This window comes from Amblyomma maculatum, chromosome 11 (genome assembly GCF_055883805.1).
Source record: "Amblyomma maculatum isolate TAMU_Amacu chromosome 11, ASM5588380v1, whole genome shotgun sequence".
In the NCBI taxonomy this organism is placed as follows: domain Eukaryota; kingdom Metazoa; phylum Arthropoda; class Arachnida; order Ixodida; family Ixodidae; genus Amblyomma; species Amblyomma maculatum.
The window spans coordinates 9,748,789-9,773,573 of record NC_139354.1 but is presented as its reverse complement, the minus strand read 5'-3'; the positions used below and the strand labels follow the sequence as shown (position 1 = coordinate 9,773,573).

The 24,785-nt window shown below is 45.0% G+C and overlaps 1 protein-coding gene and 1 pseudogene across 1 annotated transcript in view; both read right to left on the bottom strand.

Annotated features, from left to right (window-relative positions):
• The window catches only part of MRP (Multidrug-Resistance like Protein 1), a 71,268-nt gene that overhangs the window by 33,091 nt on the left and 13,392 nt on the right, over nt 1-24,785 (bottom strand). The window contains exons 5-14 of the mRNA XM_084584053.1: nt 23,993-24,124; nt 21,192-21,397; nt 20,147-20,410; nt 15,555-15,729; nt 11,185-11,439; nt 6,666-6,869; nt 5,264-5,410; nt 4,529-4,610; nt 4,137-4,333; nt 1,434-1,610 (exon numbers count right to left, since the gene is read on the bottom strand). Coding sequence (XP_084440179.1) covers nt 1,434-1,610; nt 4,137-4,333; nt 4,529-4,610; nt 5,264-5,410; nt 6,666-6,869; nt 11,185-11,439; nt 15,555-15,729; nt 20,147-20,410; nt 21,192-21,397; nt 23,993-24,124 — 1,839 coding nt within the window. The remainder of the gene's footprint in view (nt 1-1,433; nt 1,611-4,136; nt 4,334-4,528; nt 4,611-5,263; nt 5,411-6,665; nt 6,870-11,184; nt 11,440-15,554; nt 15,730-20,146; nt 20,411-21,191; nt 21,398-23,992; nt 24,125-24,785) is intronic.
• Nucleotides 13,409-15,521, bottom strand: LOC146172818 (uncharacterized; annotated as a pseudogene).

The following is a 24,785-nucleotide window of genomic DNA, read 5'->3' as shown; positions in this document are numbered from 1 at the left end:
AAGGCTCGTCTTCGTGCACGCCAAAGCATCCGGATTTTGTTCCTTTGGTGTACGCAATCAGATGCACTTCGTTAGGGAGCTTGATAATCGTCGTCTACATCCAACCGTTTGCAACGGCAAGGAAACCGCCCGGCACAATAAATGAGTCTCCTGGAGGGTTCATGCTCGTTCACTTGCAGAGTGGATCGATCTGGACGTAGAACAGGGTTGGTTCCTGACCGAGATGCGCATCCGATATGTAGGAGATTCACATGTGTCACCAAGTTGTTGATTCCGCAGAAATCGCGGCGGAGGCAGAAATGAACGTTGGAGATCCTTTCACAACAGAATGACCATTCTCTGCGCACTGAGAACCTTTTCACCACTGCGACCACATCCGTTCTGACTCCTGAGGCCAGAAACCGGCTACAGCTCTGAATCATCCATTGCCAGAAAAATGCAGCGCGTGTGCATTCCGGCCGGGACAATGCCCTATTCACGGGGTGTGTCCTCTCATGCCGATCTTCGTGGTTGAAATCCTATAGCTGCACGGTTGTAGATGACGCGAGGAGGAAGCGACGCCCATTGCACCATGCCGGCGCCGCGGTGACCGCATTGTGCTCGGTAACTCAAGACACCCCGCGTATATGCACCGCTCAAAATCACAGGAGACTATTCCACCTAGCTCTGCAGCATCAACAAACCCCTGGCTGCTTTGCCCTTTGAGATCCCCCCCTCTCTCTCTCTGCCCCCACGCTCTCCTGTCTGCCGAAAACCTGCACGCTGAGAGCGTCTCATTCTGTCACGTCGAACACGGCCCGTGCTACACGCTCTTACAATACGAAGATAGTATATGCGTACGTGCGTTATGAGTGGATTGTGAAAACGCTCTACCTTCCCCCATACTGCGTGAACATGATATGCTGCAATCACTGTCACTACTTTCCGCTCCGAGGCCAAAAAAGGGGGGAAGCTTTCGCTTTCTACCAGCGTTGGCGTGGCCATTTCGTATGGTGCGCTTTCGCGTCGTCTGCTACACTGCCGCTCAATGTGTTTCCCGCCCGCACCCGCATGATGGCGCCACATCCTCGCGCAAAAGGCGGATTCAGCAATGTGGTCGCGGACTCGCTGTTCAGAGGTGGTGATGACAGTGAAGCCGAAACTAGTATACAGGCAGACTGTCCTGATCAGTTAATTAAAACCCACTTTCCACCTGAATGGTCTTTGAAATGTTAGGAGGAATCTCTGCAAGCCAGGAGACAATTTTCAATGTCGTGATGTTTTATTTTACAAACTAACTCTGGGTTTACCAACATCGTTCTGTAGAGGTTTAGCTATATTAACAGCAAATCTATAACTATTCCACACCAAAGTTTGAAATAACCTTGACACATTTTTAACCTCTGGCCTTTATGTCTCTTGTTATGGGGAACCCTAAATGATCTTTGAAGTACCTTCTCTCCAATTTCGGTGAGGTCCCCGCCAGGAAGGACGGTGAGATCAGTCTGCAGGGCGCACTGGTCGAGGGTGCGGTTATAGCGGTCCCGCTCCATCTTCCGCTGAAACAGGATGTTGTCGCGCACTGTGGCATTCTGTATCCAGGCCTGCTGGGCCACGTATGCTACCGAGCCCTGCATCAGACGAGAAGAGGACACACTCATTCTCACCGAACGATGCCTTCCGTTGAACAGGCTCAGCTACACTCCGAGCAAAAACAATAGCACTCTTCATTCGTTCCCCGTAATGTAGCAGATGCGATCCTGCAAGTTACAGAAATGTGGGAGAAGAACTGCCAGGTTGGCAACCCCTGTCAGTCATAAACGTTCCTTCAAGGCCTAGTTACAGGCAGTTGAAACAGAGACAGCTGGTTCTGCCTCGTAACAGCACAACACACTCTGCTCAGCAGCTAACTGCACAGTCTCCTGTCGACAAGAGCATTCAATGGTCAAAGCACAAGCCAAACACATTACATCGAAGGGTGCTGATAGCAATGGCAACGAGGGCAGTGCGAACAAGGAGCAGGAATGGCTGACATTTTTTTTTTATACCCACTGGAAAAAGGACCATCTGGCTGGTGGCACTGAAAGTCCCTGGGACCAACACTGTTGTCAGCGCTCAACAAAACACAGCACTAACCCAAAAAAAAGTAACCCAGATCGCATGAGATAACAGTCCCTATAGTCCACGGAAGGCGCATCATTGCGAAATTCTGGACTAAAATACCTCATATTGAGATAGCAAGTATCCTTTCAGTGTGCTTATTATGAAGCTTACGTTCTAGCTTGGCTGTCGAGCCACCAGTCAGAGCCTCATCTCTTGCAGTGCTATGAAAGCCTGCAATCACGTGACAGTATGCGACGCAAATCAGATCGGAGGAAGTAATTCATGCGGCTAAATTGCGGCTGAAATTTCAATCATGCTTGTACACTCGGATGTGTGGGATGCATGATTCAGTGGAGAGCAAGTTTTATCATGACGAAAAATATGTCTGCACCCTGTATGTTTAAGGGGGGACACCCATCTTAGAAACATTTTCTTATTTATGGGCAGATTTGCATCAGATTTGAGCCATTTGTGAATTTTCTCATGCTCATTCCAAAGCTGCAAACTGGTTTTACCTAATGCAAGTAGTCTTAAATATAATAAGGAAAACTGGTCTTTTGTCTGGAAGAAGCATGTTTGGCAATCACTAGATCTCGAGCAGAAGATTTCAATCCTTAAATGATCTAGAATCACAAAGGACTGCAATAAAGCATAAATGAGCATTCTAGGAGGATTTGGAAGAAAGTTATGGCGCGTCAAACTTGCCAAAAAAAAAGCTTATTTTGGTAACTGGAACAAATGATTTATTTTAACAATTTTCGCAAACAAACAGTGGTTAAAAAGCAGTGTACTGCAGAACTTACGAGTTTATCTTTCTGGCAAAAAAAAGAATTATAGCGATAGCTGCTATAGAAACCGAGATATGGCCCCTCCAAAATGGCAGCTGTGTCCAAAATTCAATTTGGAGAAATCGCAAAAAATGTTTTTGGCCTATTTTGGAATTACCAAGACTTGATAAAACTTGATAAAATGAGCTATGACTAATTTTTGGTGTGAATTTGCCATTTCCCATCAAGGTAATTGCCCTGTAACCCAGAAAAAAAATTTTTTCGACAGGGTTTACGATTCCGCACGCTGTGCGTGATGCATTTCCCATCAAGGTACTTGCCCTGTAACCCAGAAAAAAATTTTTTTCAACAGGGTTTACGATTCCGCACGCTGTGCGTGATGTCATTTCGCTATCGCCACTTCTGCCGCGCCACTAACTTTGCCGAGTGCTCGATCTGACGCGCCCAAGAAAACTGCTTAGATATCACTTTTTCATCTGCATCATCATGACTGCAATGCTCCTAAGCGGCAGGAATCGCCTCGAGTAAATCGTTCACTTTCCTATCTGTCATGTCGAGCCCCACCATATACGCCATTATCGGCCCATCGCGTAGCGTCGGCGCTTCGTCACTGATTGCGGACAACAAACAGGATGCTGTGTTGCCGCGTCACCAGCGCACCTCTTTTCGCCTTTCTTCGCTTTTTAGGCCAGTACAACGCTCGAATCTAAATTTTCCGCATTTTACACCGCGGTAGTGACGATGGAATGTCAGCCAACCAAAAGTGGTCAGTTGGGTCACAAGTTTTTGGAGCCCAATACCAGCGCGTGTTTCGCCCAATTTCCTTCCTTTGTTTCCTGCTTCAGGTGTTCGCTAAAGGACACTACTAATGACATAGAAATAGCCTGAATCATGATATTTCGAACGATACTAAAATGATGCTGGTGAAGCATGTATTTCTCGATGTGTGGCCAATAAAAACCAGTGATTTTACCTCATTTTAATGGGCCAAGCGTTCCGATTTGCAACTTTGGAACGCTATGATGTGCGAAATAGGTAGTATTTCTCAACCGAAATTTGCAGATAATTGCAGAAACGTTTCAGGATCATGAAAATGAAGAAAGCAAACATCCGATTTTAGACAGATTTTCAGCCGCAAAGAGCCGTGTCGCCCCTTAAATCAGTGGCATGTGAAGAATCTCACATACTCACTATGAACTGAAATTCACTACTTGCACATGCCTAGCCAATGTGCTTCACAAGACACAAGCTAATGCTGGGCCGTACCTGGACGTTGACAGCACCATCGATGCGTTCCATGTCTCCGAGCAGGGCAGAAAGAAGCGATGACTTCCCAGCACCAACTTGGCCGACAATGGCCACCAGGGCACCCTTGGGCACCTGGACGTCCACCTCACGGAGGACGGGCTCCTCGTCCTTGGTCCACGCAAAGGTGCCGTTGCGTATCCGGATTGGGGTGTTCACTGCCAAGGCACCAGAGGAACGCAGCGCCGCCTTTATATTTACATGCCGTATACTTTCACAAATTCGGGACTTTGGTAGAATAAATCGTGAGAAAGTTTATCGAACAAAAAATAGGTTCCTTTTAAAGGTCCCATTAAACTACTCGACGCAGCAACATCGACAACTAGCGAGAAATGTAGCTCAGTCGAGCTCACCATCATCCTTCTCGTGAGTGACGTACTCGTCGAGCTCCTCGTGGCCCAAGTACTTGTTCATCCGCTTCACTGACACACTAGCCTGCAGGTGAAACGGTCACATTTGTCACAATCATCCCACAAGAAAATGCAAGCCTACCTCTGGACAACATAATCAGCAATTAAAAGATTAAAGGGGAATTCACATAATGTGCCACAACTCTCAGTACTACCAGTTGTTGAGGGGGCTGTGAACAAATTGTGAACTGTGAGTGTGGGGAGTTCCTGGTCATGAGAGAGGACTTCATCACGTGCAGAGCACACGAGAGTGTGCTGCAGTTTAACATGAGGTTAATCGGCTGCAGATAAGCTACAACATTCCATACTCACTTGCGATGAGGAATTCTTGCATTTGAATCTACCATGCTCAGATCGTTTTTTACCCCTCCCCAGGGTGTCGGTCGTGCACACCAGGAAAACACTGTTGCTGCGACAACTACGTTAAGCCATAAGACAGTTAACAGTTTTCTTGCTCACGGCAGGACACAGCGGAATGAGTGCTCTCCCACTTAAAAAGAGCCAGAGAACTCGCTCAGTTTCTAAAACTGTATTATTGTAAACTGTGAGATGTAACTGTCCGATGCAGCAACTGGAGTATGAAGGACATCACAGTGGATGGTTCCGGATCAATTCAGACTATCCAAATTCTTTAACGCACGCTGACATCGCACAGCACTCATTGGAGATCGGTCTCACCTGGACAAGCATGGAGATGAGCATGGGCAGCATGGAGAGGGGGAAGCGAAGGATGTGGAACAGTGTGAGTGAGACAAACGCCCGTTGAGGGTCCAGCACATTCTGGTCGCTGATCAGCACGTAAGTCATGAACGACATCAGCGACACCTGGGTGGGAAATAAAAAATTGGCTGTGGTTTAGTTCTGGTTAACTCTAATTGAATTGCGAAAGCCACGGCAGAAGCTTGTTTTGCCTGCTACATTATTTCCCTATCACGCCCTATCAGTGTAAGGCACTACATTATTGTGGACATCAAGCTCATCAAGGGCATGACGCGAGAGTGTAAGCTACTAGCCCACATATAAAGTCATGCTTCAACCAAGCCGTATGGACATGCCGGCGTGTCGTAGGGGTAACGAGCATGCAAACGGTTCTGGCAGGCTGATTCTGATATCTCCTTCCCATATGAAAGGAGTGGCCTCAGTTGGTAGCTCCGGCCCGTGGCATAGGGGTAACGTGAATTCAAATGTTATGGCAGGCTGATTGTAATGTCACCCTCTCGCATGAAAGGAGGCCCGAGTGAGTGCTCTTGCTGAGTACACACTCGCCATTGACTAGTCTATCATCATTACTACTATCATCCTCCGGCTAGAGAAGGAGAATTAAGCTGCGCTATACACGGTCCCCAGCGTGCTCATTTGGTTAAAGCGCTCGGCTGGGGATCCAAGTATCTAAGGGATGGAGGTTCGATTACCGGTGGAGACGAATTTTTTTTTTTGTGAGGAGACCATAGTGCGGCATGACGGGCCACAGGGTACCGTGAAGAACGGTTCTACCTAGCGTAGTATTGCTTTCACAATAAAAAACTTTTTTTTTTTTTCAAATGCAGAGCAGCAGGCAGGCTGGATGCGATAGGCCGGTGGCGGATATGCTATGACAATAAGCAGCAATATGCTACTTTATGTAACAACGGACTGGCTTTTACCGACCACACTTGCCTGTGCTCCTATGAAGTGCAAGAGCATGTCTGTCGTAAAAGGCCCGATTCACATCAAATGAAACTAATAAGATGAAATAAGCACTCACTGAATTAATTAGACCAAACAGCCCAGCAGAATGCTGTTTTACATAAAATGTCCAATTGTGCCATTTAAAGCAGCAAGAAAGGCTTTCTAACCCCACTTCATTCACTTCCCTGCACCCAGAGATGTGAATGTGCACTCTTCAAATTGTTTATTTACCAGTTGGCGCCTATCATGCACAGTCATCTCCAGTTTACGTCCTAGTCTTCTGCACTGCACTCGGGTGGCAAAAACGTCCAAAAGATGTCTGCACACAAATGTCTAGCCATGCTCATCAGTAGCCACAAAAGTACTCCAAAACTATGTGGGTCAAAGCCAAAAGCCATGTCACGTGGCTCACCAGGAAGGGGGCGCAGGTCCAGAGGAAGGAGAGGACACCCGAGACGTAGGCCATGCGGCGCAGATTGCGCACCTCCCGACCACGGATGTGCTGCACTTGCTCCTGGAACGAGGGCTCCCAGGCGTACAGCTTCAGCACCTTCATCCCGCCCAGGATCTCGTTCATCAGCTTGATGCGTTCATCCTTATGCTTCATCTGGCGAGTCTGCATGCATGATGCGACAAACAGCAAAAGTCATTGGGAAATCACTGGCAATTCATTGGAAATTCACTGCCTATTCAATGAGAATTCATGGCCATTTATAGAAAATTTTTTAGCCACTTTATGATGGTTCGCTGGTGAAGATGGCCAAATTTAAATGGATGGTCTTCTGACTTTTTCTTATTTCATTGGAAAGCTCCATCTCTGGCTGTGCAGCTGAGAAATATGAAGAAACATTTAAAATTTAATTTTTGCACACAGTAGTCTCACTTTCTCAGTGGTAGTCTAACTCTGGAAACATTGACGTGAACATGACACACAGTTATTATAGTAACCCTAGACAGCTCTACAGGGACTGACGTGCTGATTAAGTTGCATGCAGAAGGTGTCATTAACCAAGATGCACAGATTTTGTTAACTCTATAATTGAGAGTGCCAAAATAGCTTGAAATAGAATGAAATAAGTAAACTAAATAGATCCGGTGATATCCAGCACAGATACCAACCACCGTTCTTTTTTACAGCAACATTGCTGATGGCAGTGCCTCTACAAGTATGGTGGCATCATTGATTAAGCGGCTTTGTTTTGAACGCACTTTAAAATGAATCAAGCAAGATTAAAGAATAAAAGCAGCTGTAATTAACTTGAAGGAAAAAGGTAGGCTGCTTATGTTGATATGAACACCAATACCTGTCTGTAATAGAAGAGACATCTGGGCGAGTTGGTATGGTGACATGATAGAAAAACAGCGCAACAGACGTGGACGGAGGTGAAGAACGGACAGGACGGGCACTGACCTGTCTGTTCTTCACCTCCGTCCACGTCTGTTGCGCTGTTTTTCTATCCTGTCTGTAAGATGCTACGGCATAGTTATAAAACATAGTACTGTCTTTAAATGATTGTAAGTTGACCCCTTTTTAGAAATTCGAAAATCTGGAGTTGGAGGCGTCGACCTATATTCGAAACTGAAGCATGGCACTGTTGACAAGAGCAAGACAAAAACCATATAGGGAGGCTACGGCGGATTTGATTGCTGTACTGCTTTAAATGCAACATTCAGTTACTGTGCGTGCATCTCAGGAAGAATTTTTCTTTTTAACTTTTACTGCACAGCACAAACTGCAGCTGCGGGAGTGTCGATAATTTACAGAAGAGCTGATGTTAGAATCGCGCCGACGCTCCCCGTTTGCACGTCAGTCCTGTCGGGTCACGTGACACGGCGGCACTTCAAGGGAGTGTCGATGGTTGATGGAAGAGCTGACACCGATCATTCGTTGAGTTCGCGCTCATTGCGCATTTACACTTTTAAGTTTACGACCGGCTACGTGCTTCATCACGAGCTCTCCAGTCCAAAAAGCATTCGAGCTTGTTCCGTGCAGCGCTCAAGGAGGCGGCTATCATTTATATGCCAAAGCAACAAATGCGCTGTGGGTCGCAAGTTCAAAGCTTCTAAACGAGTTATGCGGGAGTGGCGGTGGCAGCGAGACAAAATTTTCAACTGTGATGTCAAGCAAAGAGGCTTCCACGGTTGGTATGCTATCGAGAGCTGGAGGGCAAGCTTGCCACGTATATCGCCGAAATATACAATTTGAAGTGGAGACGAGTTGTACAGCCAGGCTATAAATTTTTGTTGTCAAGAGAATCCACCGCGGTACGTTTTTTTTTTTTTTTTTTTTTTTTTTCGGGATATGAGATTTGGAGGGGTCGACTTACAATTGTGTAAATGCGGTATATTCCTTTCAGATTCCAGCAACATTGAAATTACACAGTATATGATGCCACAGTCTTTAAAATTGACTTGCCAAATCAATTTAAAATATAAATTCCTGGTTAAACCACGAGTTTTTCCCTCGATACTTGCACCAAATGATAAGATCTACCACAATATGCCAATAGTATTTTTATACTCGTCTCCGGCAGTAGACTGTCCCTTTAACAGGCATTAATCCCTGCGTAACTATAGACAGTTTAACAAGCTGAATTGGAGACCAAAAGCTGCATGTGAAAACACCCTTAGAGAGCACTTTGGCCTGTGCTAGTAAAGAGGGAGTGCTGCTGGTCCAGGTTTTTGCATGAAACTCTAACGCATGGAGTTTCTAATGAGCAGTTATGGAAATACAATCGGCCTATGGCCGCAGAAGTCCCACTTACCTGCCCTGAGAAAGCAGGTGAAGTAAATACATCCTATTTGCAATTCAGCCATCAAAATTGGTGAAGCGACCACTGTAGCAAGCAAACAAACAATTTTTATGGCTGCACCACGATGCATCCTGGAATCAATACATGCAGCTTTCACTCACTGCTGCCTCCTAATCTGCACTAACATCAGCATGCAAATGGTATCCCTGAGAATGAAAGTGCAAGTTCAAAAACTGAACATCCCAAAGTAACATGTCGGCTATGAGGGAAGGCAATAGAGGAGTGCTACGAATCAATTTAAACCACCCACGGTTCTTTAATATGCACTGATAATGCCAGCATGCAAGCATTTTTCTATCTTGCATCCATCGAAACGTCGACACCAAATGCAATCTGGAGACAAATGCCACAGCCATCGAGATACCGTGACATTTCTTTGATAGCAGACCCCTCCTCAGCCAATTCTTCAAATTTGCTTCACTAACCTTGTGCTACCATCAATCTCATTCACAGGGGACACAACGGGGGACACAGAGCTATCTCCAAATGGCCATATGAATTTCATGCACAAATAGGACCAGAACGTCAGAGCAAACAGGGGACACGATGCCTGCCTCCAAATGCCCACATTAATTTCATGCACAAATAGGACTAGAACATCAGAGCAGAAGACACAGAGCCTGCCTCCAAATGCCCACATTAATTTCATGCATAAATAGGACCAGAACATCAGAGCAGAAAACACAGAGCCTGCCTCCAAATGCCCACATGAATTTCATGCACAAATAGGACCAGAACATCAGAGCAAACAGCCTGCCTCCAAATGCCCACATTAATTTCATGCATAAATAGGACCAGAACATCAGAGCAGAAGACACAGACCCAGCCTCCAAATGCCCAAATGAATTTCATGCACAAATAGGACCAGAACATCAGAGCAAACAGCCTGCCTCCAAATGGCCACATGAATTTCGTGCACAAATAGGACCAGAACATCCGAGCAAACAGAGGACACAGAGCCTGCCTCCAAATGGCCACATGAATTTCATGCACAAAGAGGACCAGAACAGCAGAGCAAACAGCCTGCCTCCAAAAGGCCACATGAATTTCATGCACAAATAGGAACAGAACATCCGAGCAAACAGAGGACACAGAGCCTGCCTCCAAATGTCCACATGAATTTCATGCACAAAGAGGACCAGAACAGCAGAGCAAACAGCCTGCCTCCAAAAGGCCACATGAATTTCGTGCACAAATAAGAACAGAACATCCGAGCAAACAGAGGACACAGAGCCTGCCTCCAAATGTCCACATGAATTTCATACACAAAGAGGACCAGAACAGCAGAGCAAACAGCCTGCCTCCAAATGGCCACATGAATTTCGTGCACAAATAGGACCAGAACATCCCAGCAAACAGAGAACACAGAGCCTTCCTTCAAATGGCCACATGAATTTCATGCACAAAGAGGACCAGAACAGCAGAACAAACAGCCTGCCTCCAAATGACCACATGAATTTCATGCACAAATAGGACCAGAACATCCGAGCAAACAGAGGACACAGAACCAGCCTCCAAATGGCCACATGAATTTCATGCACAAAGAGGACCAGAACATCTGAGCAAACAGAGGACACAGAGCCTGCTTCCAAATGTCCACATGTATTTCATGCACAAAGAGGACTACAACAGCAGAGCAAACAGCCTGCCTCCAAATGGCCACATGGATTTCGTGCACAAATAGGACCAGAACATCCAAGCAAACAGAGAACACAGTGCCTTCCTTCAAATGGCCACATGAATTTCATGCACAAAGAGGACCAGAACAGCAGAGCAAACAGCCGGCCTCCAAATGCACAGATAAATTTCCTGAACAAATAGGACCACAACATCAGAGGAAACAGTGGACTCAGAGCCTGCCTCCAAATGCCCACATACATTTCATGCACAAAGAGGACCAAAACAGCAGAGCAAACAGCCGGCCTCCAAATGCACACACAAATTTCATGCACAGATAGGACCAGAACATCAGAGGAAACAGTGGACACAGAGCCTGCCTCCAAATGCCCACATAAATTTCATGCTCATATAGGACCAAGACGTCACAGCAAACAGGGGACACTGGGCCTGCCTCAAATGCCCACATAAATTTCAAGCACACAGCAGTCCTGCTCAAACCTGTAGCTTCTTGGAGTAGGCGGCCAGGAACCCATTGATGGGCACCATAAGCACCATGATGCCGACGCCTGAGAGCACGGCAACACCCAGCCGCTCCCAGAGGAAGTAGAGAGCCAGCGCTATCTGGTACGGCGCTGACCAGAGCATGTTGAGGAACACCATGAGCTCCATGAAGCGCTGTGCATCGTTCGACATCAGGTTGACAATTTCGCCCGTCGTCGACTCCTTCTTGGCTGCATTGGACAGCACCAGGCTCTGCATGCGCAAAACAGGAACCAGCAAGCAATTCAATTAAAAAACCAGGGGGAAAAATCTAAAAGGAAAGCAGAGAGAAAGGAAGACATTAGCACGACAACATGACAGTTTGTAAAGAACCACACAAATCAAGGCCAATTACACAAACCACTTAGCAATCAGAAAAAAAAAAAAATAAAGAACAAAGAATGAAAAGACAATGTTACAGGCTTGGAAATGGCTCATATAATTTAGCGCTTTACCTTCTTGAAACTTACTGTGAAGGCATGTGTGATGCATTAGGGGGAACATAGTCTTGAAGGCGAAATGAAACTAAAATAATCGATTTCTGGAAGACTCTCACGGCTGCGCTCATGGAAATCTTGGTATCATTAGAAAGGCGGTCATTCCTCTTCAACTTGCGTGTACCGGCACCCTGTTTTGCCAATTGGTTCAGTAGAAATCGGCAAATAAAAATAAAAGATACCCATGCGCGTTCTTATTCGCTCATCCGTACAGGTGACGAAAAGGAGACTACATGATTGCCTCAAGGCAGAGGTACAGCAAAAAAAAAAAGAAAAAGAAAGATATTGTTGATCGCAAATACCAGGAAACATTCTGCAGACTTGCAAGACGTTGACGACGAGCGAATTTTAGCGTCTGGTGCTGGAATCAGTAAGGCTGCAGTGGAAGTAGTCCAAGCAAGCCCATCGTGTGGAAACACTGTGGATGTCAACTGTTTTCGTCAAGATACAGTGATGCTGATGGCTTGAGAATTCAAGTAAACAAAGAAGAAAGCAGACTTGAACTGCAAGAGCTGCTGTCAACCGACGCAACAACATGTAAGACTGACTACTACTAGCGATGCAGCGGTCTGCCAGCTTGACCAGACCAACTTCACAGCGATTTGCCTCGACTCACTGAACAGCCTTCTTGGTAAAACGAAATACAAGCTGTGCGACGGCAGCGTCTGAACCAACGGTGATGATTGAGAATACAGTGTCACTGTCAAACTCATCCTCTCATGTTGTAACTGCAGCGACGTGGCATTGGTGTAGAGCTCACCGCATGCGAATGGTACTCAAAACATCCACATCCTTGGCGGTAGACGTTCTGGCTGTGCATGCATTGGTGAGCACCGGCAACAGACAAACAGCGTTCAATGACATTTTTACTGCGATGAATGTTTAGCGTCGTGGACTGCATATGGCAACATGGCAGGGAATACACCATGAAGAAGTGCCACAAAGATGATAAAAAGATGGTAAAAAGTATAAAATCTATGCTCCAGGGGCATATTAGTGATCTGTCACTGTGAATGTGTAAATAATTTTTACTTTTCTTGATTAAAATGGCTTGTTTGTTTTTGTCCTTTTCTCAAAACCTGAATTTTGGGGCCTCAGCAAGTTTGCAAATGCAATGTTTCGGTGCCTATTGTGGACAGAATAATTTAATTTTTCAGCATGAGGCTAAATCTGAGGAGCACACAATGTTGCAAGCAGATTTTTATAATTCTTCAAAATTATTTAAGGGGGGAGGCTACCCTTGAACACCAACTTTTTTAGTCCTTGAGATATTTGAATGAAATTTTCAGGGTATGCTCATAGTACAAATATTTGAAGAATTACCAAGTTTCAAGCAGCTGGGTTTATTGGCTCTCAAGTAAGAGGAGTATATCAAGATAGTTTACATGGGTCCTTAGGGGCAGGCCTGGAGAATTTCAAAATGTGCTAGCAGTGCGAAATTTGTTATGGTTATTCCTGGATAGTTACCCCAGGGCAAGACAATTCCCTTTTTCCGGATTTCCCTTCTGAAAAATTTTAGTACAGCCCTAAATTTAGTGTTAAAATTTACACTTGACTTAACGATATTTTAATTGACTGCCCCTGATTGCACATGAAATAGTTTGAAAACAAAAAAAAAAAAAACGAATTGTCTTGACTTCAGAAATTTACTTAGGTATGTAAAAAAAAAAAATAACTCCTGAAAATCCAATAAGCGATTCTTGAGCCCTTGAGATATGACTTTCCCTACCGTGCAAAAAATTGATTATGAGAAAACGGCTCTCAAAAGTTGAGAGAACAAGAACTTTTTTATTTCTCAAGTTATCATAATAAAATTTTCAGGGCAGGCTCATGACATTAACAAATGAAAAACCACAAAGTTTCATAGAATTGTGCATGCTAGTTCTCAAGTTACAGAAGCATATCAAATTGGTTCGAATAGGTCCTTTATCCAGGCCTGGAGAAATTGCGAAAGGCACTGGCATTGTGAAAATTGTCATGCTGATTCCTGGATAGGTTCCTCAGGGCAAGACAAAGCTCTTTTTCTAAATTTCCTTGCTGAAAAATTGTAGCATAGCACTGGATTTTTTGCTATCAATTAGACCTATGTTGATTAATCAAATTAATTATAACAAATTCCAGACATAAGATTTTGAATACATGGGCTTGCCTTGTCCTCAAAAATTTATTCAGGTATGGGATAAAAGAGACACCATGAAAATCTGACAAGCAGTTCCTGATATATTGCGATGAGCAGCCATACAAGACAATTCCCAGAAAATGGCCCTCAACAGCTGTGACACGTGCGGTTTTAAAATGACCCTGCACAGTAGTTTGAAGTGTCTTTGGGCACTTTTTGTCTGCTGCCTCCGAGTTTTTTCCCGATTCCGTTTCATGGCCTTGGCAAGGCATCTTTATCTGTAGCTCTCAGGATGGCAAGGTGGCCAGGTGTGAGTCCTACTGACATTGAGACTTCTTTGGTAGCCCTGTGGCAGCCAGCATTGTACCTTAGCACTGCAGTGCATGCAGTGCTGTCTCCATAGCAATTAAAGATGCATGCTGCTCCTTGGGCATCAGGGACCACAACACTGAGTGGAGAGACTCCGATGCGTCTTGGGTCCTTGCGCCTAGGCAGCGTTGAAGAAGCAAATCTTGAGAAAGGCACTCATATATAGGCAGCATAGCCTCAGCAACATAGCATGGAAGGTTGTACTTGTGCTTTGGCTATGCTGCTCCTTTTGCTTCGGTAGCATTGTGGTGACACCACGAGTCGGCACCCACAGGGCAAAATTCATGCCGAGGCTCCTTGTCTGTTGACGTGATGTGGTGATATGATGCCATCACTGGACGCTGCATTGCAGCCACATCCTTGCAATTGCTTTGCAGGGCCCAACCATAATAGTCTGTGAGCTTGTCAATGAGGCCCTTTGACAGCTGCCCTTCCCTCCCAACGGCTTCTCACTTTTCTGCACAAGGTTGTGTAGTACAGTCCCCATCCTTTTTTGTACATGATTCAGGCATTCTATTTTTTTACAATGGGAACTAGCCCATAAACATTCTCCTGTTTTTTTTTGCCACCCCTACGCTGCTAAGTTCTGACTTTTGACCTTCATTATGCAATAAAATGAAAATTGTTTAAACAAAAAGCTGCTTACAACATTGTGTTCCTTATTTTTTTCTAGCCTCTAGCAATGTGTTCATCTGAAGTTTTTTTTCTGCAGTTATTTTTCAAATGGCAAGAATTGAAAAAACTAGCGCAATTATCTCATGAGGTAATTGTTTAACAGAAGTAATTGCACTTTTGAAATATGCTCAAAAACTGCACACATACCCAAAGTTTCATCAATTTTGGTTGGTAAATTTTGGTAAGAAAAAAAGTTGAGAAAATTGCAGATATTTCTGCAGAGATGCACAAGCAGGCAGTTCAGGAAAATAGTTTTAAGACCTGGCTAGAAAATGCTAGTAAATGCATGCTAATAAATTAATTAATACCAGTGTCCCCACTTAAGCCCCCTTAAACCTTCTTTTAGTAAACACAAAGCCTAAAAAAGAAAATTTAGTCTTGAGATGAGTAGCAAGAGCTCCACAACCTACCTAGGAGGAGGAGGCATAAGTTTATTTAACGCATTATGAAGCGTCAAGAGCGTCCTTGGCCAGGGTCACCAAGGCCAACTGGTCTTTCAGCTGGCCAGAGAAACTTAAGACTCATTAACTTGGCTATACAAATGGCCTCACTTACGACTAACTTTGAGCTTGCACAAGAGCCCCTATAAGCCTTGTGCAAATGGGTTTCCGAGAGAGCACGGCAAGCAGTGCCCACAAACGACACCGGAGGGTGCCACACTTCCTCACCTTGCGGTAGATGGCTGAGATGAGGGAGGTACGGATGCGCATGCCAACAATGTACATGCGGTGGAAGTACCGCGACAGCATCAGCGACTGCACCGACGCTGTGATGAACATAAGCACCGCGTAGAACACCCCCTTCCAGGCAGGCTCACCAGAGCCCACAAAGCCAATCATCACGCTATAAAGGAGAAAGAGACACAGCAGGAAAAAGATGAGAAAATCGCAGATACCAATGCAGAAATGTATAAATCAGACAGTTCAGACAACTGCACCAAAAACGTCACTGCTTCAACAGCTATAAATTTTTCCGTCCCTTCTGCCATCTGTCAACACGAAGAGGAAAGCACAGTATCTCAAATGGGGCCACTATTACTGCCGTGTGAAGACAGAACGGAGTTCACTACTATGCTGCCCACACCCATAGAAATCAAAAGTCCGCTTACGACAGTAAAAATATTCTAATTTTTTTACCCTTTCAAAGCACTCCTGGACAGATAGAGCCACCCAGTGGGTAGAATAAGAACTGATTTGTTTCATTTCCCACTTTGCACCGCGAGTTTTAAAACGTCTCCGGAGCCGGGTCGTGTGACGCGTGTGTTGCGTACAACATAGCGGCGGCAACACTCAACGCGGCCCCGCAGATCTTCCAAGTCTAAAGACTAAGGAGAAATTTTTTGGCTGAATATAGCAGCAGTGATGCAGAAGACAAATTTGGTTTGTCGGATTTTAGCACAGTGACACAGCATCAAATCGACCTGGAACGCCAACAGGCACCCCACAATAAGTTTAAGCTTTTATTTTCTGAATCATTTTATGACTGCCGTGTGCTGATTATCCTGCACGTTCTAAAGGTCACAGTTCGAACTTATCTGCAAGGTGTCAACATCCATCAATCCATCAACATCCATCAAGCCATCACTTGCCGATGGTCACGTTGAGAGCTACAGCTTGCACTACACGACCATCACGTGCTAACTTCAGCACTGCTTTGCTAGCTGGCATAATTTTCACCAAGGGTCAAATTTTTTTTTTCCGTAACTCAAAATGTTCCGCGCATAACATGTTGATATTTACTGATATCATGCACAGCTCCTAACTGCAAAAAATGTAACTTGAACTTTTTTTGTGTATGTCATCTATGTGAAAAAGATTTTTTTTTGCTGTTACTTTTTGTAAAAAAAGTTTTTCGCTGCCTCATGAGTAACCAAGTTGTGTGAGACTTCAACCATTAAAAAAGAATTTCATTCTCTAAGATTTAAACCTTTGACTGTCGAATATTCCAAAAGAAGATTCACCCCCAGTATCAAATTTTTTTAAATGCTATGTGTTTAGCGCTGTACCCATACGGCAAAAACAGTCAAGGGTTAATGCTACAGTGAAAGCTCGTTAATTTGATAATTCAAATTTTCAGATAATTCAAACTACACTACTTGATCCGGCCAAGCTCCATAAAGGCCTGTGTATAAAAAAGCTTGTTAATTTGTATGTGAGTCGATTCCGCTACGGATAATTCGAACTATGCGCCACTGCGTCTGGGCGGCCTAGCACCCAGCACATAGCCAAAGAGTGTCTCCGCGACAGGGAGACATTGTTAAAGGTTGCGCACGTCCAAAACGGGGACTGAAGATGAAACCAGGTAATACCATGTAAGAGTGGACAGAGCCTAAATGGAGCCATGACCGGTGCGGTGGCCGGTGGTGCCAGAGGCTAGGGGTTGGCAGCTGCGGCAATGACTGCCTGCTCTTTTCTTGCGCACAACCTACAAAACTTGCAACTAAATACCCGTTAATTTGGTGCCCATTAAATCGGAAATACAGCTAAGTATTTCCAATGCCAAAGCCCATGAAAGGCTATGACGTCGGACGGACGCTGCGAGTCTCCAAATAAAAAACCAAATCATTACACAAAAACTTTTTTTTGCGATCCTTCCACCCGTCAGTCATCAAAGAAAGCCCGTACATAGTCATCCGCGATCATGACACCGGGTTTTAGCATGGTTCACTTCAAAAGGCGTTTCATGCCCGCCCCTAACGCGGCATGACAAAGTGAACATACTGAAAGCGAGGCTTGCACAATTGGACGAGTGCTGACACTCTGCCAAGTTGCACCCCTTCCCCACTCTAGCTCTCCTTCCCACTGGAGCTATCATCGAAAGGTGAACATACCGTGATGTTAATGCTGCACAGCATCTTGGCATGTTGCCAAGAAAAGTGCTGTGGAATGGGATCGCGCGAAACAGAGGGAAGAGAATAAAGCTTTTTTTTTTATTCTCAGTGGAAAAAGTGGGGGGTGGGTTCAGTATGTGAGGGGGTCATTACACGACTAAATACGGCAAATTTACCGTAATGCAAGTGGTTCTTGTCAGGTTTTTCGAGGCCATTTGATAATTCAAAGATCGAATAATTCAAGCTTTTTTCCGGTCGCATGAAGTTCGAATTAACGAGCTTTTACTGTATACACTTGAGTATGAAGCATGTTCTGGTAACTGCAAAATAAAATAATAGATGTGCCATCCAAAAACTACCCCATTTCCCATAAGCAGGAAAGTGTTGAGAAAATAGATATTGTGAGCACTGTGTGGCTCACAAAAAAGAAAAAAAGACTGAACGGTATGTAAGCGGGTTACAGCAAACAAGTCCATTGAAGCAACTGGAGCAACGCACATGCAAGCGAAAAACCTAATACAGTAAAATCTCAGTGATACGAATCCAGTTGATACAAATGCGTGGAGTTCCCCGGTCCCAGTACATTTTGTACAATGTGCAAAATTTCGTATGGTCTGAACACTCTCTCACGCTACTAAGGACGACACGAATGCGCGAACTGCGACCGCAACCTTGAGCCCTACGCACTGCCCACACATCATTGACTCTGTGATCGCCAGCCGCGCTGTATGTACGCATCACGAGCAGTTTGCAGTGACGCGTGGTCTGCACCTTGCCGACGTCGCCATTTTCTGTTGGGCTCAAGCCTCAAAAAACTTTCAGCAGCGCGTGGCCCACAAACAGCAGACGTCGCAACCGTTGTATCTGGCGACGGCGTACGCGGTGGGTGCACACGGACCGGGCATCGATGGCTCCGCGATCGCAATCCGCGAGCAGTTCGTGGTGCCGCATGGCCCGCATGTCGCCATCTCCAGTTATGCTGTATGTGCCGCAAGAAGTATGCAGAGCCGGGCGGACCGTGCATCGCCGACATCGCGATCGTTTTCCATGCTGCGAAAGGTTTGCAGCGGCGCATGGGCCGCACACCGTAGACTTTGCGACCGCTAGTCGTGCTGTACGCATCTCCGGCGCCAGACAGCTGGCACGTCGCCATCTCTTGTCATGCTGTACGCGCTGCGAGAAGTCCGCGGATGCCCGCGGCCTGTGCGTCACCGATGTAGCAATAGGCTGTTGCACTATGTACGCCACGAGTGGCGAGCTGTGAAAGCGCGACTGTAATAAACCTTCTCGAATAAACAGAGCTGCGCGACTGCCATTCCTATGCTTCTGCATACTTATTTTCATTCGTTTTGATGATACGAATGTTCGGATGATACGAACGTTTTCGCTGAGGTATCACCGAGGTTCTACAGTAGTAAAAAGTAAACATTTTTGCCGGTCTGAATAACTGTACCATATTCTACTCAATTCCAAATTCTCTACATAAGATTACACAAATAACACTCGCTCATGTAATGGTTAGTAGTTAGTACATACTAACAACCTCAGAGTGCTAAAATCTGGTGAAAACTTTATGCACAGTAAAGCGCATGGACAGAAGAAAGAATTATATAAAAAAGACAACATGAAAGAACAATTTTAAAGCTCATGAGTGCACGAACCCTTATGCGACAACCAAAAGCAGACTACTTAAAAAACTGCGGCCTTCAACGCGCCAAAGAGCCATGCAATGCAGGCTGTAGCTGGACGTGATTGCCAGGCAAATGCGTCTTATAACCAGCTCACTCTTTGATATGATTTATGGAGAACCTTTATTTCCGACACTTCGCAATAATTGAAACTAACACTGTCGGAATAGTGTCTTCAGGTGGAGCCGAGGTGAAGCATCATTATCAGAACATGCCACATATGCAGAAAGCCGAAGCCACAGATGCGTGATACAACAATAACAGGACGAACAGAAACGAATGCTAATTTTTTACTGTTTGTTGTGACCGTTTTTACGTCTTTTTTTTTGTTGCCTGAAACCTCATACTGCCAAGTTAAAAGCTACTTTGTAAGACGTTCCATACCTCATATTTTATATCCTCTATGTAATATGCTCGTTAGACTTTTACGACGATGAAATCAACCCCTACTTGGCCCACACTGTGCAATCTACTCGGTCTAATAAAAGCTATGCATCATACAAAAGGCAAACACACAAGTGCCGTAGTTTGCATAGTTAACAACTGGGATACTGGCTCCCACATTCTTATAATCCATATTGGCACGAGGAAGAGTTCAGAAGGCCCAAAAATCTGTACGCTTCACACCGGCTGTAACTGTCCCTGAAATTCCACTGCACATCCTTGTATTACGCAAGATGAAAGCAGTGCAGGCATCAGCCGCAAAGCGTGTTACACAGGTTGAATGCACACACACGCCCACCTGAGCAATTGGGGCGACACGAACTGCAAAGTGTCGTGCACCAGCTTCAGGATACTGCCCACCAAGAAGCTTGCGCCATAGGTCCGAATCAGGGCCTTGACAATGCTTAGCTTCATGCGCCGTTCAGTGCCACCTGGCAGAGACGCAGAGCTCCCCATCTTCTTGCCGTGCTCGGAGAATTTGACCTCTCCACCATCGTGGTTGGCGTGGTTGTGGTATGTGGCGGCCACGTCGGCCCCCTGATGTGATGCCGAATGCACACCCCTGCACAGTTCCGGTGAGAAGCAACGTCAGCACAGTGGAAACACTGCGAATTATCACTGATGGTATTAGGCTACTTACAGCTAGCAAGCCAAACCAAACCTTAACCTAGTTAGCAATTAACTAGGTGACCAATAAACATCTTACCCAATACAAACACGCCTTCCGTCGCCCAATTGTACAGTAACCATGCTTTATTTCACTAAGCCATGCTCAAGTTAAATAAACTTTTCCTAAGTGACACGGAATGAAAGGCAACCCATGATAAAAAAGAACAGCACTGCAAATCAGCAGAAAGAAGGAACTAGACCAGACAGCGGCCTAGCACGTCCATTTTTTTTTTTCTCCTCATCTGCAGCCCGTTCTTTTCTACAATGCAAGGAAACTAACTTACCCAATTTTCTGCCCTGACTGTCAACCAACTCTTATTTGAGGTATGAAATCAAATTCCAAAGCCCTTCACTTGTCACGCCCAAGTGGTACCAAGAGAAATATTATTTATTAGCCTTATTCCTTTACCACCCAAAGCAATGATCTAAACATCCACATCTAATGAAACCTAACTTGAATCTTCCTGTACAAGGGTAAACAAAAACGGCCTAAGCTCAACCAAAATAAGAATGGACAACTATGAATGCATAATTCAGTGCTTGAACACTTGGGAAAAGTAAATGAAGGTTATAAGAAAGAATCCATTCTAAAGTTCTACAATTGCCTTTTACAAATTCTATGGATTGGTCGTACATCCCTTTTCGTGAACACTAAACAGTGAGGGCGGGCTCACCTCTCCTTGAGGAGCTGGGCGGCGGCCAACTGCTTCTGCCAGTGGCGGTCAAAGCCGGGCACCACCTGATCGGTGCGGTCCTTGAAGTTAAGCGTCCACAGGTCGGACGTCTCGAGGGGCCGCCGCCAGCCCTGGTAGGCGAGCGAGTCGAACCACGAGAACAGCAGCTGGGACAGGAAGGACGCCCCGCTCTCCGGGCACTCCTTCTGCAAGGACAGCCACCCAAGAGGGACGGTCAGTAGCACGCATTGCAGGCCAGAGCGCCCCTTTAAGGTGCCTGGCTCCAAAGCCAAAGCTTGTTTGTACCTCAGTGGGTTGACAAATTTTTACTACACTCGGCATGAGCAGGGCATGCAACGCCCAAAGCAGAAGGGCAAAACAGAGAATGGTGAAAACCCATACTGCATTAGGGTTCTTCTTTTCCATTATTACTATTTGGGAAGCTTTTGCACGAGTGAGGGGTGCCACTCATGCTCGATGCACCCAGCAAGTTGCTGAAACAAATTCTAGGGCTTAACTCAAATTAGCCATATCATTTTTCTTTTTTTTTTCTTTTTTTTTTTCCAATTCTGTTAGCCATACAGTCAGGCTGCATTAAAAAAAAAATAATAAAACAGTGAACCTGAAAACAACGCACTTCATCGTGGTCAAATCATTGAACAGTTAATGAAGGAAAGGGAGAAAAGGACTTAATCCTTACCCTTAGCTGTAGGAGCAACAAGAAAAAGAAGGCTTACTTTTAGCAATCATAAAAGATTAGAAAGTAGGTATGCTATACTATCCCATCAGCTGTTTCAAAACGTCACTTTAAGCGTCGATAAATCCTTACCTTAAGCTGCAACATAGCAAAAAATAGGTGGGTCAGGTATCGATCCATGAGGTGGCAGGGACTACTGCTAGAATCGATACGCTCCCACAAACTCAACCCCAATATGGCTTATTTTCTGTCTTTCTTGCTCACCATGGTTAAACAACTGATGGAAACAGGCATCTGGACACACCAGTCAACCCAATTTAGTGCGCTTGAAACTTTATCTGAATGAGCAACAGTAGACTGCAGTCAACCCACACAAAGTTAGCCCCTAACAGGCAGAAGTTAATACTGAGGTGGACAGATGAAAGAGAACAAACTCTCGCACACTAAAAACTAACCATCCATGTTGCCAGCACTTTACTATCAACTGTGCAACATGTGTGATCATGACCGTTTAAAAGTGGTGTATACAAATAGAGTATGTGTGTTATTCAATTAATATTCCTATTCAAAATTGCCGAACATTCGAAAATTACCGAATACACCGAAAGTTTCAGAACTCGTCACAGTCTCCACCGCACTGCGCTCTTCAGCGTGATGCTTGACCACGTGGACTGCGCAGTGAAGAGTCCTCAAAACGAGACGGGCCTGTTTTGTGAAGAGAATTCGCCATTTTTTTATGGTCCCAGGAAGACCGAATTAACGAATTTACTGCATTCAGCAGCAATTTAAAAGCTGCATGTGATTTCATGCAGCTCCTTCCACTACAAAAAAAAAGAATGATATATGAAATCCTGTATACCTATATAGCGGATTTCTCATTAGGGTATACAGTTCTGTGCAATTCTAGTTTAATTTATTTGCAAAGACTGTGTGAATTCTGGAAAAAATGAACAAAAAAACAAGGCAAACAGTGTTTGCTACTTTTTAATTTCCTTTTTTTTTTACTGATCGGATATTTGATATGCAATTCGATATTCGAAGGCATATTATTCCCATTATTGTACTCAAATTTTATTACTCACATGCCACTACCATTTAATGACCTTTTACAGTGTGCTGCTGACCCTAAGCTCAGAAACTGGTAAAGTGGATGGTTTAGACCAGGTCCTAGTATTCAATTCTAAACTAACAGTGGTCAGAGCTGCAAACCACTGGCATACAGGCATATATGCTTTAATTGAACAATTTACTTAACAATATCAGTGGCTCATCATTGTGACACCCTGGCCCAAAAAAAAAGTTTCCTTAGTTGCAAGAAGCGGCCCCTTGTTAATCCTAACTTTATTTTCTCATTATTAGCAGCAGTATACTTGCGCTTCATTCTCCTGAAGCGCTATTGCTTAATGCCCCACCCCCACATAAGCCACTCCCCTTGTGCAATGTCCAGAGGGCTGAGAGGGTAAACAAAAATAAAGCCATGTTGAGATATACACCGAGAAAGCACCTACGCTGTCCAGTACAAGTGACCAAACAAGAATGCCAGACTAGGCTAGTTTGTGTTGACCTATATTAGCGGTTCAACAGCGCTACCTGACACAAACAGAGCACAAAAAAATTAGAAGGGTTCAAAGCTGCTGAACCGAATATGGAGCGAAAGCATTAGAAGCTGGTGACCGAGCATCCTTCTTTTTCTCCTCCATCTTCCCAAGTCCACATATATAAAGCCCTGCTTTAACCAAGCAGTATGAACGTGCCTTAGTGGCCTATAGGGGTAACGTGAATTCCAGGGTCTTACCAGGCTGATTCTGACATAACCATCCCATCGAAAGACCCAAGTTGGCAGCTCCTGCCAGAGGACCACGGACACGACACACAACACCGAGCAGTTAGACCTGGCGTAGTATTGCTTTCACAATACAAATGATGAGACACATGGACAGGTGCTATCCCTATGTGTCAAGCCACATTGTTGAACCACTGACACAAGTGACCATGTGTCTGGTTCTGCATGAATACAGCCTTTTGTCTATGAGTGACAGCCGAGCTCTCAATGGAGTCTCGTAAAATATAATTGCGCAAGCCAGCTGGAGCAGCCTGAACTTGCCTCTTCGGGCGGCACCACGTGCTGCCTGTAGATGGGACGAGAGTCTGCAAAGCAGTTCAGCAGGAACTGGATCACCACCAGTGGGTAGTAAGCCATGAAGGCCCCGAAGAACAGCGGTTCCCCTATGCGCTCCTGCATGGACCAAGTGGCATGAAATTACTGGCAGCATAGTGCATTCATCACATCGAAGGCTTCGCACAACAAACCACTTTTGAAAAGGCACACAAGTGGCCTCATACACTATGCAGCTGCCCTAATACCCTAAAAACTATGCACGGGCAAAGTAGTGTACCACAGTTTTTAAGATATTAAGCTATTCTAAGATTAAGCTCACCAGAGTGCAGCCAGCATGTGGATGCCAGAGCTGCTTGACCGAACATATTGGGAGGTACAAAGTGGGATTTGCAGTTTATCTTTGCATCGTACCGATCTGGGGAAAATGTTGATGTGCCGTTTCCATTCTCTACTGCATCATGCAGTAGATGAAATGTACACGTGGTGTACCATCAGCACCAAATGAAATATGAAAGGGACAGGTGAAATATGGACACAAAAACAACAGCCACCAGAAGGGAAATACAAACAGGATGCACTGACACTTATAAAGGTGCAGTATTTGCACTATCAAAGTAAAAGTCAAGAGCTCTGGCATTCACTGGTCCTCAGATACACTACTCTCATTCTTCTATTCATTTTCCTTAATAATAATAATAATGGTTCAAGGAAAGGAAAGGCGTGGTACCTGTCTCGCTTGTCCATACCACAGGGAAGGGAGGAAGATGGGAGTGAAAGC